General features: G+C 42.0%; 2 protein-coding genes across 3 annotated transcripts in view; both read right to left on the reverse strand.

Annotated features, from left to right (window-relative positions):
• Window positions 1–386: 386 nt before the first annotated feature.
• On the reverse strand, window positions 387–10,063 carry dhx32b (DEAH (Asp-Glu-Ala-His) box polypeptide 32b). Its single transcript, XM_081616277.1, has 12 exons — window positions 9,634–10,063; window positions 7,556–7,953; window positions 7,263–7,456; window positions 6,352–6,727; window positions 6,038–6,271; window positions 5,114–5,207; window positions 4,451–4,600; window positions 3,518–3,709; window positions 2,503–2,643; window positions 2,200–2,390; window positions 1,340–1,530; window positions 387–818 (listed from the first exon to the last, which is right to left on the reverse strand). Exons 2-12 carry the CDS (start codon window positions 7,835–7,837, stop codon window positions 647–649), a joined length of 2,217 nt encoding a protein of 738 aa, XP_081472403.1. The 5' UTR covers window positions 7,838–7,953; window positions 9,634–10,063; the 3' UTR covers window positions 387–646.
• A 3,821-nt stretch (window positions 10,064–13,884) lies between these two features.
• adam12b (ADAM metallopeptidase domain 12b) overlaps window positions 13,885–15,547 on the reverse strand; it is a 95,954-nt gene continuing 94,291 nt past the window's right edge. For both annotated transcript variants that reach the window (XM_008429319.3, XM_008429318.3), the window contains exon 23: window positions 13,885–15,429. In XM_008429319.3, the coding sequence (XP_008427541.2) occupies window positions 15,381–15,429 (49 nt within the window). In that variant the 3' untranslated portion in view covers window positions 13,885–15,380. The remainder of the gene's footprint in view (window positions 15,430–15,547) is intronic.

Here is a 15,547-nt window from a genome sequence, read left to right on the forward strand (position 1 = left end):
CAAAGCTCCAGAGTCCAGTGCTGGTGTGTTTTACAACACTGCATTCACCACCAGCTATGGAGACCCAGTCCACAAATCCCTCTATGCACAGCAATTTGCTATTTGACAAACTGCTGTGAATGCTGTCTATATGCTAAGGCTCTGGATGTTATATACTCATGGCCATGGAAGTGATCAGAACAGCTGAATTTAATTGTCCGGATGATTGTCCCAATACATTTGGTAACATATATATTTGACCCTGTATATAGAAGTTTTACCCTAATTAAATTCAAACTTGTGCACCATATTGTGCTTTTTTAATAACTGTATTGTCATTCCACCCAGTAAAAACAATGACTCAAGTGCGTCTTTAGTCTTAAAATTATAACAAATGTATGCAAATATCTCATTTGTACTGAGCAATAATGCCAAGCACATATGTTAAATATTTTATTTTTATATTAGTGCACTGTACATTACTATTTAAAATAAAACACTGACCGATGAAGAAAAGGATGAGGGGCACACATGGAGGGAAAAGTGAATGCTAGAAATGAAAATCGAGGACATTGTGACAACAGCTCAGCTATCCAGATGGTGTCGATGCTAGAAGTGAAGACAAGCTAGTTTGTCCAGCCGTGACTGGCGGCGGCGGGTCTGACAGTCACTGTATGACGCAGCGGTCAGACGTCCGGTCTTCCTGGGGCTCCTCGCTTGACGAGCGCTTGTTCTCCTTATTCTGAGACGCTCCGCGGTTCAGGATATTCTGCAGGAGGTCTTTGCTCTCACTCGACGGCAAGTTGTAGAAAAAGTACTGTGGCGTCATTTGAACAAACCTGCAGTCAAGGAGAACGACGTTAGGTGCTGTGATTCATGAAGTGATTCAATGACACACATCTTCAGTCTTGAGGAATGCCCACTTTTGATGGACTGAAGACACAGGACACCTCTCAGTTTCAAACCCTTAAATCAACATCCAAAGATTATGAAACGCAGAGGAGCATCGGTAAGTCAACAAAGCTTTACATTTACACTCTAAGCTGCTGCTCGGCATTCCTGTGGATCTGGGCAATCCGTAATCCTCTCTCCAGCAAGCAGACACTAAAGAACAGGATTTGTAATTCCTCGCTCCGAACCAAGGCCCTAAATATGGTTCAAAGAGGTCAGAGGAACGTGGCTGTCTGATTAGGTTTGAGCCAAGATTACCGCAGGGTTTCTGCAGGGTGCTTTCAAGCAGTAAGAGAGGCTGCTGCTTGAGTTGCAAATCTGCTACCTAGCCAGTTTTTGGAAAAAATTGAGTGCATGAATAGAACTGCTCAAGGAGGGGGGCTAAAAAAAAAACGCTAACAGGGCTTACTCCTCTGGCGTTATGTGGGTGACGGTACGGAGACAGTTGTCCTCCGAGAACGTGTGCTGGTGGAAGAGCACCCACTCCGGCAGGCCCAGCTTGGGGCTCTTGGCTCCATATCCAGACATCGGATGGATCTGTGCCACGTGTTTATGAGTCAGAATGAAATAGTTCCCCGATCCATCAACATCCCGAGCCACCTGAGGGGAATCGGAGCCAAAGCGAGAGTCACTCTATTGGAAGATTTATGAAGAGAGAGAGAGACATGGAGTATGCAAACAGAAAAGTGCATCATATGATTTTTTTTTTTTTTCCTTTGAGTGGGAAACAAATAGAGGACAAATCTAAGTCAATAAGAAAAGACACGCTGGAATAAAATCCCTGACAGCTGCATCAATCGGGCTATGCCGTGCAGCACCCTAATGTCTGAAGCGTGATTGAATCTCTTAGTATCGAGGTGAATTTGTTGCAGCGGTGTGACAGTAATCAGGCCTGGGCGGCGCAGTGTAATTCAAGTCAGCCTTCCAGAATATGTGGTTAATCACAATTTTTTCATGATGTAAAAGAGAGGCAATTGTGTTGTAAGATATGCTTAGGTTGGTTTTAGACGGACAATGTAAATCTATAAGGTCAGTACTCCTTTACTGCACATTACCTACAGCCAAACCTGAAAATATAGAAGGGAATTTCACTTTGTCCGTCATTTAATTGGTCAGGAAGAGATCATTTAACCTTCCTTCAAGCCAGAAACACCGTCTTATTGCAGGCCAATAAAGAACAGTCAGTATAATTGTGAATGCATACATTACATGAGAAGGTAAATATCCCACAGTGCACCCACCAAGGCAACAATATCTGCAATATCTGACCTGCATGAAAAACCCTGCGAGCAGGGCTCTCTTGATGTTGACCGTGTTGCCTCGGCAGCCAAAGGCGGGCGCTGAGACAGGCAGCTCGATCCTCCTCAGCGTGTCGGTGAGCTCGGTTCGAAGAGCGTCGGCCGTCAGCAGGGCGCTGTGGCTAAAGAAGAAGTCCTGACACCACTTCTCCTCGTCGCAGTCTGACACAGCAGGGAAAGAAAGCGGCGAGGACGGATTTAGAGAGTTAAATGGTGGAATGGGACATGATGCGGCCTAATGTCACTGTTTCATGTTTTCTTTCCCTGCACTGACATTCGTCCTGCTGACACTGTTTGAAAGCCTTGAAGATGTTGATGAGGGTGAAGTGGTCTCCTTCTGGGTGCTGGAACTTCATGCGGCACTGGGCTGCCTCTGGCTTCAGCTCCACAGCTGGGACCGAGAAGCAAGAGGGTGCTGAAAAGATATAATACTTACTTGTTAATACAGTTGGTGCTCAATTAAACATGCTCACATAAGCTGAATGTTTACACATCTGATCATATTTCAAACCACATCAGTGGATTTCATACTGATTTTCTGTGACAGACCAACAAAATAGTCCATCCATCCATCCATCCATCCACGTTGTGGTGCCTATATCTGACTGCTAATAGTGAAGTGAAATTATACATGGTTTTCATATTTAATAAGAATCTGAAAAGTGTTGCATGCATTTGTATTCAGTCCCCCTCAGTCGATACTTTGTAGAAACACTTTCTGCTACAATTACTGCTGTAAATCCTTTGAGATGCGTCTCTGCCAACTTTGCACACCTGAGATCTTTGACAGTCATTCTTTGCAGAATATCCCAAACTCAGTCTGACTGAATGGAGAGTGTCTATGAATATCAATTAAAAAATTTCCACATGCATTCTGACTTGCATTTAGGCCAGAATTTTGACTGGGCCCTTCTGATGCAAGCACTTTGACATGAACTGTTTCACCGTTTCTCTGGCTATCAAGAGACTGTCCCCTCATCTGCAGGACGTGATAAAGTGATAGCCGGTTGCAAATAAATGTATTCAGGGTTTTGAATCAGGTGGGTTAAAATGCACAAGACAATTTTCTAATCCGTCATGCATTTATTTGTGTTGGTATATTTTATCAAATCCCAGTAACATCCATTGACATTTATGGTTGCACTGGAGCAAAAGAAGAAAACTACAGAAAAATACGTTTTTTTGTGAGACTCTTTAAGTGACTGCACGATTTTGCACGTGCCCATTGTTTTTGTTTTTTTGTTTTTTGTTGTTTTTTTTTAGATTGGTGTTAAAACGCCATACATCACCTGTCAGCATGGCTGCAATGATGACCACTTCGTTGACACAGTCAAACTCACAGGAGGCCAGCAAAGTCTTGGCCATCTGAGGCTCCAGTGGGAACTCAGACATGATGATGCCCATCTCAGAAAGGTTCCCGTCGTTATCCAGAGCTGCCAGGTAGTCCAGCTCCTCCAGTGCCTGCATCAGGCCTCCGGGGTCTGGAAAGAGAGATTTCAAAGGAGGCGTGTGGGATAATGTTCAAAATGTCAGACACGAGCAAAGGAAAGTGGATTTATAACTGTATTTAACCGTATTTAAACTGGGTGATCATTAATTCCACACAAATCTACTTTAAGTATTCAAAGTCTAGCACCCTGCTGGGAATGGTGAGAACGAAAGGGCAGCAGCAGATTACAGAGATGTAATCCTTGCCAACATCTGCCTCATACCGCTACGCAAAATAAAAAAAACTGGTTCATGTTATGAGTTAGTTTTCTTTTTTTTTTTTCATAGTGTCAAATGAGAAAGCCGAAACAAGAGGGAAAGAAAGGTTCCCTATTATCTGCTCACCCTCACACCGGCTCAGCCATGCCTGTGCTCTAATCAGCTAATGAGTGTGTGTGCGTGTTTTGTGGTGCTTTGCTGTGCATAAATCCGACGAGAACAAAAGCACACGGAAGGAGGTCAGCGCTGAAAGGATGCTCACAGAACAGGAGCTGTCGGCTCAGCTGAAGCATGGCTCACTGCCTTTCAATAACAACAAAAAGAAAAAAAAAAAAGTTCCTGTCTGCTGGAGCAAAGAGAGAACAAAACCGATTGGATCGAAAGATTCTCTCGTCCAACACTACGTGAATTTTTAGGGATGGACAGAGGCTTACCTGTTGCAAAAGCCTCAGAATATTCAGTGTTTTTTTTTGTATTATTTGTTTGTTTTAAGCCTGTGAACACATAAATCTCACCTGGCCTGTCGATAAAGTGACAGTGACCCAGCCCGGCGATCTCCATCCTCTTTAGGAACAGCACGGTGGAGGTGATGTCAGACTCCACAATACGGGGACGAAACTTAGCAGGAAGCTGTCTCTCTTTCGGGTAAAGGCGAAAACACTTGCCTGCAGGACAGAACGGTAGTCTTACACACAGCTGGATAATCACAACTACAGATTTACATTCGCTCGCTGGCCACTTTATTAGACGCAGATAGATCATTTAGCTGACTAAGGAAAAAACTGGACAATAACAGACTGGAAAACACCGGACTGATGCAATTTGGTTCTGGCTGTTCGCTCAGATGCCGGGTTCATGATTTGGCGTAAACAACATCAGTCCAGTTTGGGTTTTGATGCAGTAGTATGGGACATTTCCTCTTGACACGTTTGAATTGTTGATAAACGTGTACGTTGTTGAAAAGCCGCAGTATGCTCATCTACTTTTATCAATTTGCAAAGTTTAAATGAACTCAAACTGGTTTTATTGAACATGGAGGTACGTTCACTGTCCTCTACTGGCTTGCACAGTCGCCATATCCAAAACAACACCTCTGAGATTTGGCAATCATCGATTCCAGCAGATTTTGAAGGCCAAAAGGTCATCTAACCAGCAAGAAGTACCTAAAACACGCTCACCTGTTGGACCAGCCAGCTGTTTGCGGCACTCGCTTTGACCTGAGCTGATTGGCTGGATGACGACAGAGTTTGTTCGGATTCTCGGGTTGTAAACCTGCAACACAATGACAAAGAGGAGTTAAAAAGATCCACAACTATATATTTATGTCTTCAAAAAAAGTTTTTCTTTTCCCTGCATCACAGAAGCAAGGATATATTTTTTTTCCTTTTTCTTTGATGGATTTTCTTTTAATACACTTGGATACACAAACATACACTCTGACAGAGCATCTCTGCTGAGGCTGTTCGCACAGACATCAGCAGATAACAGGAAGCTAAACAAATGCTGTACGGATAATGCTAGAGACATATAAACAATAATACAGAATGTATAAAATAGCAACTCTGCAATTATTTTTTCTAGTTTAGAAGTAAAAATAAAATACTGTTTAACAGTGGAGATAAAACAGCTGCTACCTCGCTTCCTCACACGGAGTGAAGGTGTCTGTTCCTTATATGAAGAACATTAGATATTAGGATGAATCGAACTGTTGCTTTGTGATATGGTGCATGTTACCGTACATTTTGAAATGTACAGAAAAACAGAAAAGAAAAGAAATTGTGAAATATAATTGAGTTGTGCTGGAAGTTTCCGCAGTTGGATCCTCACCTATTAAAACACCTCCGACCTGAAGCCGGGTTACTTTACTGAAGTTTTTGAGTTTCAGGAATGCAGCTATGCGACGTTGGATGTCTTTTGATATTTTTCTTTTTTTAATTATCGTTTTATTTTACAACAAACTTTGTATCCTTAAGATGTCCAGATGTTTTAAATAGATTCAGAAAGTAGAAAAATAAAAGTTTATAGTTCATAAAGTGCAGCTGGCTGAATTGGCCACACATATCTGATCGATGCGAGATCACAAGAGATAATGCAAAACTTACATATCTTTTTTCCACTCCAGCGTCAATAACAAAGTTAACTGAGCTATAAGCCCAGAAAAAGTCCTCATTTGGACTGCTTGTGAGGAAAACTCGTCTGGTCTGACCCGCCTCCTCCCCAATCGTCGGTAGACTCCCAGGTTGGTCAGGATGTACAGCTATGGGCAGCAGCTCACCCAGACCAGGTGGCAAGCCTCGCTTTTCATGACACAGGATGTCACGGGCCAGATCTATTTCCTAATAGAGGACATACACACAGATAATTCAGCACCAAAACTGCTTTTCGTCAGACTTAGGACAGCGGGGTTGCGTCTTACCTGCATCGTCACCAGAAACACAACCACATCCCCCGGCTCCTTGGAGCGATGGATCTCCAGCACGAGACGGAGAGCAGAACAGAAGTAGTTGTCACCCGTGCCGCTGTACGCCACCTCCCCAACCTCTGGGGCCTCCAGGTGGATGGCTGGCAGTGTTGACCCAGTGAAGAGGTTCAGCTGCTTGGGGTCCGGTTTGGTCGCAGACAGGAGGACCACGCGGAGCTCTGGCCTCTGCAGGGCGACCTCTTTCAGCAGACCCAAAAGCACATCGGTAGCAACGGTCCTCTGGTGGGCCTGGTCTACGATCACCACACCGTAACGCTCAAGCAAAGGGTCTGACATCATTTCCCTCAGCAGCATATCATCTGTGCAATACCTGAGGCAAAATTGATGAAAAAAAAAAAAAAAGTTTGTTTAATCCTTTATTCAAGTTTGCCGTCCAGATGGCAGATCTCGAGGACTGTTGAAGGTATTTTCAGGTCTGCATTGTTGTAAAATAACACAATAAAAGACACACTGCTCACATTTGAATGACCTCCTAATAAGAGAGACTTTATTACCATTTCAGGTTCACTTGTGGTATTTAATTAAATTTAGAAACAGACTTTTATCGCGTTTCTTTTACTACCCCTTGTTTATATCATCTACCAACCCCCCCCCCAACAGGGCAGAGTTCCTTTGTCCCCCGTCTGACTTATGAGGCACCAACATGGAGACTGTGACATATGGGTGGACAGGGAGCGGGGCAGCTGTGACGCACCCGCTGAAAAAAGCCCCTCTAGCCTTTTGTTCTCCTCTCGCCTGAGATTTAATAAAAAGGCCAGTTGATTTAGCAGTGTGTGTAATGAAAAAAAAAAAAAAAGTTGGTCTGTTTTTTTTATTTTCATTTAAAGTACCACTTTTTTCATTACCTGAGGAAAGTTTCACTGGTGCAGCAAGTTTCCAAGGGGATGGTGTACCCGACCTCGTGGCCGATGTTGATGTCCATCTCATCGGCCACTCTCAGAGCGAGGTCAACCGCCTGCTGTGGGTGAATCTGGGTGCACACCACCATCCCGTGCTGGAACCGGACCGAGAGGCAGAACTCGGCACACCACTGAGGAATCTGATGCAAAACAAAAGTGGGATGGATTATACTCCCCAAATGAACATGCTTCACTAAAACTGTGATTGCTTATAGAGAGAAAAGATGTGAGGTACTCACTTGAGAGCTTCTTCCAGTCTTGGCAAAGCCACTAAGAACCACAAACTGTCCTTTGGTCAAAGAATCCATAAATTCATCCTTTGCTCTCCACACCGGCAGCTCTTTCCTTTCTTTTAGCAGTTTGTAAAACCTCGACGAGTAAGGAAGGCCATCAAACTGATTAAGCTCCAGGATATCATCGTATTCTTTGTCTCCCTGACTCAAAGTCTCAGAGTCCGAACAGCACGGGGACTTCCCCTCGACGCAGTATTCTCCACTCAAACTCAGCATGTGTTGCTCCATCTCACTTGAGTTTTCAGTTTTCCTGACCGCCACCTCATGTCCAGGTCCGTACAGGTTTCGCTTGGAGAGGTCCCCGGCTCTCGGCACCCTGCTGGACGGCAACAGAGACCGCGGCTCTGCAAGTGAAGCCAAGTGAAAGGCTCAGTGGGAGCCCAGCCCAGCCCAGCCCTGTCATGTGGCCGTTAATCCCACAGAAGTAGTGTGGTCATCAGCACACGCACACACACACACACACACGCACACACACACACACACACACACACACACACACACACACACACACACACACACACACACACACACACACACACACACACACACACACACACACACACACAGAGAGAGATTGGTTCAGGGGGCCTGGTGTTTACAATGAACAGTATAACAACAACCGCCACAATCTGCCCATTGTGGAATTACACAGTTGTTTTAAATGTGGTGGTATTTAGGAATTGCTCTTTGATGAGAGTAATGCTGGGTGATAAGGTTAAGAGTTAGCTCTGATCTGCTTTTATTCTTTGCCATATTTAGACATAAGTTCACCCTGTAAAACTGGTGTAAAAATACTTCACTGTCTTGGTTTTGTTGACATTATGAATGTTTTTGTGCTCTCATTTGTTGTTGTTTTTCTCATTATTGGATTATTGTATGTCACATCACGTGACCTGTCTAATTGAACACACTCGTGTATAATAAAGGGTGTGTCCTTCAAACAAGGGGGAACAACACGAAAGCAAAACGGTTTGAGTCTCATGATGTCACGTTGAACGCTGTGCCGAAAAGCGATTCTGCTAACAGGTTATGGGCCCAGAATTAATTATGAGACAAGGAAAATGACCACACGAGAAAAGGACATGGCACACAGCCGCTGGTCAAGACTTCTCTTTGATGGAGACGAGAAAAATTACGAACTGTGGGAAACAAAGTTTCTTGGACACCTTCGATTGCAAGGGCTGAAACAGACAATTTTGACAAGCCCCTCTGATGAAGACGATGAAGAGGAAGACGCACAGAAAAACGCCGAGGCTTATGCAGAGCTCATTCAGTTTTTGGATGACAAGAGTCTATCACTAGTCATGCATGATGCGGCAGATGACGGACGTGCGGCGCTTGGAATCCTGCGGGCCCATTACGCCGGCAAAGGAAAGCCCAGAGTGATTAACCTATATACTGAGCTGACTTCACTGCAGAAATCACCCTGTGAGTCGGTTACCGAGTTCATCATCAGAGCTGAAACCGCGATCACCGCTTTAAGGAGTGCAGGTGAGCAGCTGAGCGACGGACTTCTGATCGCCATGGTTCTGAAAGGACTTCCAGAGACATTCAAGCCATTTGCTGTTTATACTACTCAAAGCGAAGATGGTGATAAATTGACTTTTGCAGAGTTTAAGACTAAACTCAGAAGTTTTGAAGACATTGAAAATATGCGTGGCACAGTATCTGAGGACAACGTGATGAAAGCTAAAGCACATTCTGGCTCCAAATGCGCACCAAGAGGCGTAAATGATCCCGGAGCAGGAAGTTCTGAGATCGTATGTTTTAAATGTGGGATGAAAGGCCACATAAGCAGAACCTGCCAGCGGAAGCAGTGGTGCAGTTACTGTAAGAATAACAGTCACAGCAACGCGACCTGCAGACGGAGAAAACAACGGGACAACGCGCGGAAAGTAGCCGAAGAGACGGGCGGCGACAAAGAGTTTGCTTTCCGGGTGAGCGACGCGGACAAGCGAGTGGACGGCATCAAGAGGAGAGGTCTGATGGTGGACGCTGGTGCGACATCGCACATAATCACTGACATCAGTAAGTTTCGGAAGTTTGATGAAAGCTTCCAGGCCGAGACGCACTGCGTGGAATTGGCTGATGGATCCAGGTGTTTTGGAGTTGCTAAGCAACGAGGAGACGCGGAAGTGTGTTTGATCGACAGCAGAGGTCGACGTCTTAAAACAGTGCTGAGGAACGCACTGTACATCCCTTCATACCCGCAAGATATCTTCTCAGTGAAAGCTGCAACATCCAGCGGAGCAACGGTGATTTTCAAAGAAGGAAAGAACGTTCTTCTCAGAGACGACACCCAGTTCCCCATTCACGTATGTAACAAACTGTATTACTTACAAACGATGGACAATGAATGTGGTGATCAGTGTAAAAAATGCTATGACTTACAAAGTTGGCATGAGATTCTTGGACATTGCAATTACAGAGATGTACTGAAGCTAGAAAATGTCGTTCATGGCATGGAAATTAAAGGGAGAAGTTTATTAAAACAGATGTTTTAATAATCGCACAAAGCAAACGCCCTACTTTATGTTGACAGGCAGGAAGCCTAACATTTCTAGGATGCACAAGTTTGGATGTGTTTGTTACACTTATAAACGAGAGAAAGGGAAGCTGGATTCAAGGTGTGAAAAAGGCATTTTTATAGGGTATGACAAGAATAGTCCAGCCTATATGGTCTACTATCCAAACAGCAGGAAAATCCAGAAACACAGGCTTGTGGAATTTGTATCCAAAGAGAAAAATGAGACGGATGTAACTTTGGATGATGATGATGATATGATTAGAATTGGTTCTAGAGCAACCAAAAGTTCAGATGCTGATCCAGTAAATGTTTCTGACCATAAACTGAGGACAGAAGAAGAACCAATAGCGAGTACCAGTCAAACAACAAAACGTGAAGAACCTGAGAGGCGATACCCTGTCAGAGAGAGAAAGAAACCTGGTTATTTAGATGACTATGTATGTAGCATTGATGAAGAGCAGATGGGTAACATTGATTATTGTTACAGACTGATAAGTGGAGTACCTCAAACCTTCCAAGAAGCTGTAACATCTGTGAATGCAAAAGAGTGGGTTACAGCCATGGATGAGGAAATGCAGTCATTAAAGGACAATGTTACTTTTTCCCTGACCAACTTACCTGAGGGTAAAGCTGTAGTGGGGGGTAAATGGGTCTATGCAATCAAAAGGAACAGTGATGGATCAGACAAATACAAGGCTAGATATGTTGCTAAAGGATTCAGTCAAAAGAAAGGTGTGAACTATGATGAAACCTTTTCACCAACTGCTAGCATGACGAGCATCAGAGTGCTGATGCAAAAGGTGGCACAGGAGAACATGTTTGTTCACCAGATGGATGTAAAGACAGCATATTTACATGCCCCAATTGAATGTGAACTTTATATTGAACAACCAGAGGGCTACAAGAAGGAATCCCAAGAAAAAAGACTGGTGTATAAACTGCAAAAATCTCTTTATGGACTTAAACAGTCAGGCAGAAACTGGAACAAAATGCTGCATGACTACCTATGTGAAAACAAATTTGTTCAAAACCCTGCTGATCATTGTGTTTACACAAAGATTACTGATACTGAAACTGTGTTTATCATTATATGGGTCGATGATTTGATTATTGCTGCCAGTGATACGAATATCCTTAGAGATGTAAAAGAGAAACTTGCATCCAAATTTAGGATGAAGGACTTAGGAAAGTTGATACATTTTCTTGGCATTGATTTTGAGAAAGATGCTAACAGTATTAAAATGTCACAATCGAAGTATGTGAGGAAAATACTGGAAAAGTTTGACATGCAGAACTGTAAGCCGCGAACTACCCCTTGTGAGCAGAAACTTAACTATGCTGATAATGCTGAAATAATGAGTGATGCCAGAAAATACAGAGAGGTAGTAGGAAGCTTAATCTATTTGTCAACATGTACAAGACCAGATTTAAGCTATGTAGTAAGTAAACTGGCACAGTACTTTGCAAACCCAACCACAGAGCAGTGGAATACTGTAAAGCATGTTTTCAGGTATCTAAAATGCACACAAGATAAAGAACTATGTTTTAAAAGGGGTGCCTGTGATAACCTTATACATGCATACAGTGATGCAGATTGGGCAGGTGACGCATCAGATCGAAGAAGTACAACAGGTTACTGTATGAGTCTAAATAAAGACGGTCCGTTAGTCTCATGGAAGACTAAAAGACAGCCTACAGTAGCTCTATCTACATGTGAAGCAGAGTACATGGCACTAGCTGCTACTGTACAGGAATGCTTATACTTGAAACAACTGTTGTTCAACATGGATGGTATGGATTACTTAGCTAAGATTTATGAGGACAATCAGGGTACCATATCCTTAGCCAAAAATCCAGTGTATAGACAAAGATGTAAACATATTGATATTAAATATCATTTTGTCAGATCAGTTGTAATAGAAGGAAAAGTCTCTCTAGAGTACTGTCCAACTAATGAAATGGTTGCAGATGTATTAACGAAACCAGCAACAAAGACTAAGTTAAAGAAATATGAAGTGTTTATGTTTGGTGTATCATGAATGTATTTAGGTTGAAATGTTAAGGGTCAGGAAGTTACCCAAATGTGAGCAAGTGGGGGTGTTGACATTATGAATGTTTTTGTGCTCTCATTTGTTGTTGTTTTTCTCATTATTGGATTATTGTATGTCACATCACGTGACCTGTCTAATTGAACACACTCGTGTATAATAAAGGGTGTGTCCTTCAAACAAGGGGGAACAACACGAAAGCAAAACGGTTTGAGTCTCATGATGTCACGTTGAACGCTGTGCCGAAAAGCGATTCTGCTAACAGGTTTTCTCTTATATTAAAGCTATAATAATAATAATAATAATAAGTCAAAAATAAGATGAGTTACGAATACTACTATAAAGAGCCCCGACATGCCATGTATATTTAAACATTTAAAAAAACGATTTAGGTAGATGAACTTTATGACAGGTGCGCCTCAAAATATATGTCATTATAGAAAAAGGAAAGATAATTGCTTGGCGTTGCCAGTAGATGGCGCTGTGACCATGTTGTGTTGAGAGATCAGCGAGAGACAAATGGCGTTTGTTCTGAGTGGAAAAGGCAAGTGTTGTCAAGACCAGGTTTTCTAACCTAAGCACAAAATTCACTTCTTGGTTGTACCTTTTGTTTAAAGACAGTAATATAAAAAAGTTAAAAATTCCTGTCATACACACACCTACCTTGAATAACTGCATCAGAGAAAGCTAATTCTCCATAACAATGTAGGGCAGTATAAATCCGTCTTCATATATTTGTTTTTGTTTTAGCCAAGGATTCTGGGAATTGAAAACTCTAAAATCAGTTCCCATTTTTATTCCTGAAGGTGGGGTCTCTGTGTGCAGGTGAGGTTTTCTGAATCAGGTTACTGTGGGACTGACCACCTGTCTGAGCTCAGGGACGTGGGAGGGGCTCACGGCAGCGTGGGAATTCTGGCTCTTTTTAGAAAACCGGTGTTCTGACTATCAGTGCAATAAAGCTTTGTAAAATTCATTTTTCTTTATCTTTATTTATTTATTCATTTTTTGCAAATATAAGTCAAAAGATCTTAATTAAATGTTCAGCTTGGATGTAATTTAAATGTAAATCATGAACTTCTTGTCGTTTTGATGTTTCTGAACTAAATAAACTTTATTTACTGGTCAGAATCAGGAGCTGTTCAGATCATTACCAACTTCAGCTGTGATCTCTACAGAAACAGAGACGCTCGGCCTTCAGCGAAACCACCAGTCAGATCCACTTTTCTGTCGAAAAATAGCATTTTTTTTAGAAAAATTGTACCAAAAGTACTATTATCTAGTTTAATGACCATGGCATCAAGGTGCTCGATTAGCTAACAAATTCATCTGATTGGAATCCCACTGATAACATTGCCACGATCACAAAATGTATTATTGTTCTGTTAATTCACTTCTTCAACTAAATTAAATTATAAATAACTCAAGATTTCAAATTTTGTAATATTTCACATTGTGATACATGTCAGTGCCTGTGATTTGACTCAAGCATTACAAATTTTAATGTTTTTGTAAATTTCCTCTGTGGCAGTATTAAAATGTAACAGGGTCTTTAGTTGTTGTAATGACATGTATTACCCAGCAGGTGGCAGTATTAATCAACCAGGGTCAAACTTTTGCAACTTGTGGACAGAAACAAGTTATTTGTTGCAGCACAGTTTATGAGTTAAAAATAAAATAAAACCATTTTTTTTTCATTATCACAAAAAAAAAAAAAACTTTATTTGACCTCTGAAATCAACAGTCAGGCCTCAAAGTTCATTTGCGACGCTCAAGTGTTAAATATCAGGTTCTCACTGAGAAGGATAAATGGGGCTCAGCCGCAGAGCAGTTCTTACATCTCTGTGCTTGTAAAACAAAGAGATGAGAACAAAATGAAAATGGCAACAGACACAATAGTTACACTTTACAGTAAACTCGGTGAACAGTCCTTACAAACACATTTACCACATAATTCACACAGTTTTAACGTTTATGTTCCAACAATGAGCCGTCATTCCAACTGTTTCACACTTTAACCAGATCAACACATTTTATTTTATTTTTTTCTTGTAAAGAAACACAAAGCAGGACGTAACTGACTTCCATTGTGTTGCTGTGGACTTTAGGATGAACTGGAAAAGTGCCCGTAAGTGCAACACCGCACTCTAAAAATCCCATGATTAAGTCTGTAAATACACATGGAGAAACAGCAAAGCAATACAAAAATCAAAACTCGTAAAAGAACAAAAGAGTGGGGGGTGGAAAAAACAGCAACAAAGGAACAGTAAAACATGTTGTTTGACTTAGAGTGTGGAACTTGGAGAGCTGACAGCGCTGAGGTCATCTGGCTTGGATCTCAGGAAGGAGGGCGAAGTGAGCGTGAACGTTAAACATACAAACACCGGCGTTAATACTGATGAATTGGTTGCCGGAGGAATTCGCTGGAACGCGATCAGTCTGTGGAATCTGTCAGCGCTCGGTTTCCGACGTCTCGTCTGAATCGGTAAAACATGTTGAGCATCCAGCACTTGTCAGAGCCAGTGAAAGGGAATTTAGGTGCCTTGACGTGAGCCAAATCAGAATCATCTTCCATCTTGGAAATCGTGTTTTCTCATCAGTAATTGCTTATATTTTTGTTTTTTTCAAGCACAATGGCAAATAGAATACAGAGAAAGTGTTGTGATATTGAAAAGCCTATGAACAGAACAACTAAATAAATAACGCTGTTAAACTGACTTGTGCCCCGTTTCCCTTCATCTTTATTCAAGTTCGACTTTGTCTACAGTTCCATCGCTCAATTAAAACCAATTGCTAAAAAACAAAAAGACTCTTCAATTTAAGCACATATTTTTTAAAAAAAGTACAAATAATGTAAAACAAATATTAAAAATGACTCTTGATTTCTCCTTTTGCTCAAGTCATCCTTGTGGAAAATCCTTCCTCATTTGCAGACAGGCTTATAATGTCAGAGTTAAATAGTTAAATAGATAAATAGTTCATCGGTACCTGAGAGAGGACAGCACCTTCTAGAGGCGTAGCACCACGGTGTGACGGTCATCCTCGTTTCTCCCCAGAAACTTTGCAACTCTTCCTGTGGTCCAACATGTCCAACAGAGTCTCGTCTCAAAGATTAGTGCAAAACAAGAAAGTCTTTGTAGTTTCTTCCGTTTCTTTTTTGTGAGATTTTCTCTTTTGATTCATCTGGAAAGTCGACTGCTCAGCAGTCCTGATTCTTTGGTGGTCTGTAGGGCAATGCTGGCACAGGTCTGAAACACAAATAACGGTCTCCGTTTTTAATAAGGCAGAACTAGGTCAACGTGATCGATCAACACAAAGCGTCACATAACTAATAAAATGTCTACACATTTTCCTTAATTTTTCATA

This window comes from Poecilia reticulata, chromosome 15, assembly GCF_904066995.2.
Source record: "Poecilia reticulata chromosome 15, P_reticulata-male-v2, whole genome shotgun sequence".
Classification (NCBI taxonomy): Eukaryota; Metazoa; Chordata; class Actinopteri; order Cyprinodontiformes; family Poeciliidae; genus Poecilia; species Poecilia reticulata.

Bases quoted from the DNA above. Each gene is read 5' to 3' on its own strand.
- dhx32b (XM_081616277.1), bottom strand. From the start codon at position 7,837: ATGGAGCAACACATGCTGAGTTTGAGTGGAGAATACTGCGTCGAGGGG. The intron at 7,457-7,555 runs GTGAGTACCTCA...GTTTTGCATCAG, and splicing joins AGACTGGAAGAAGCTCTCAA to ATTCCTCAGTGGTGTGCCGA. The intron at 5,208-6,037 runs GTAAGTTTTGCA...ATTGTGTTGCAG, and splicing joins CTGGAGTGGAAAAAAGATAT to GTTTACAACCCGAGAATCCG.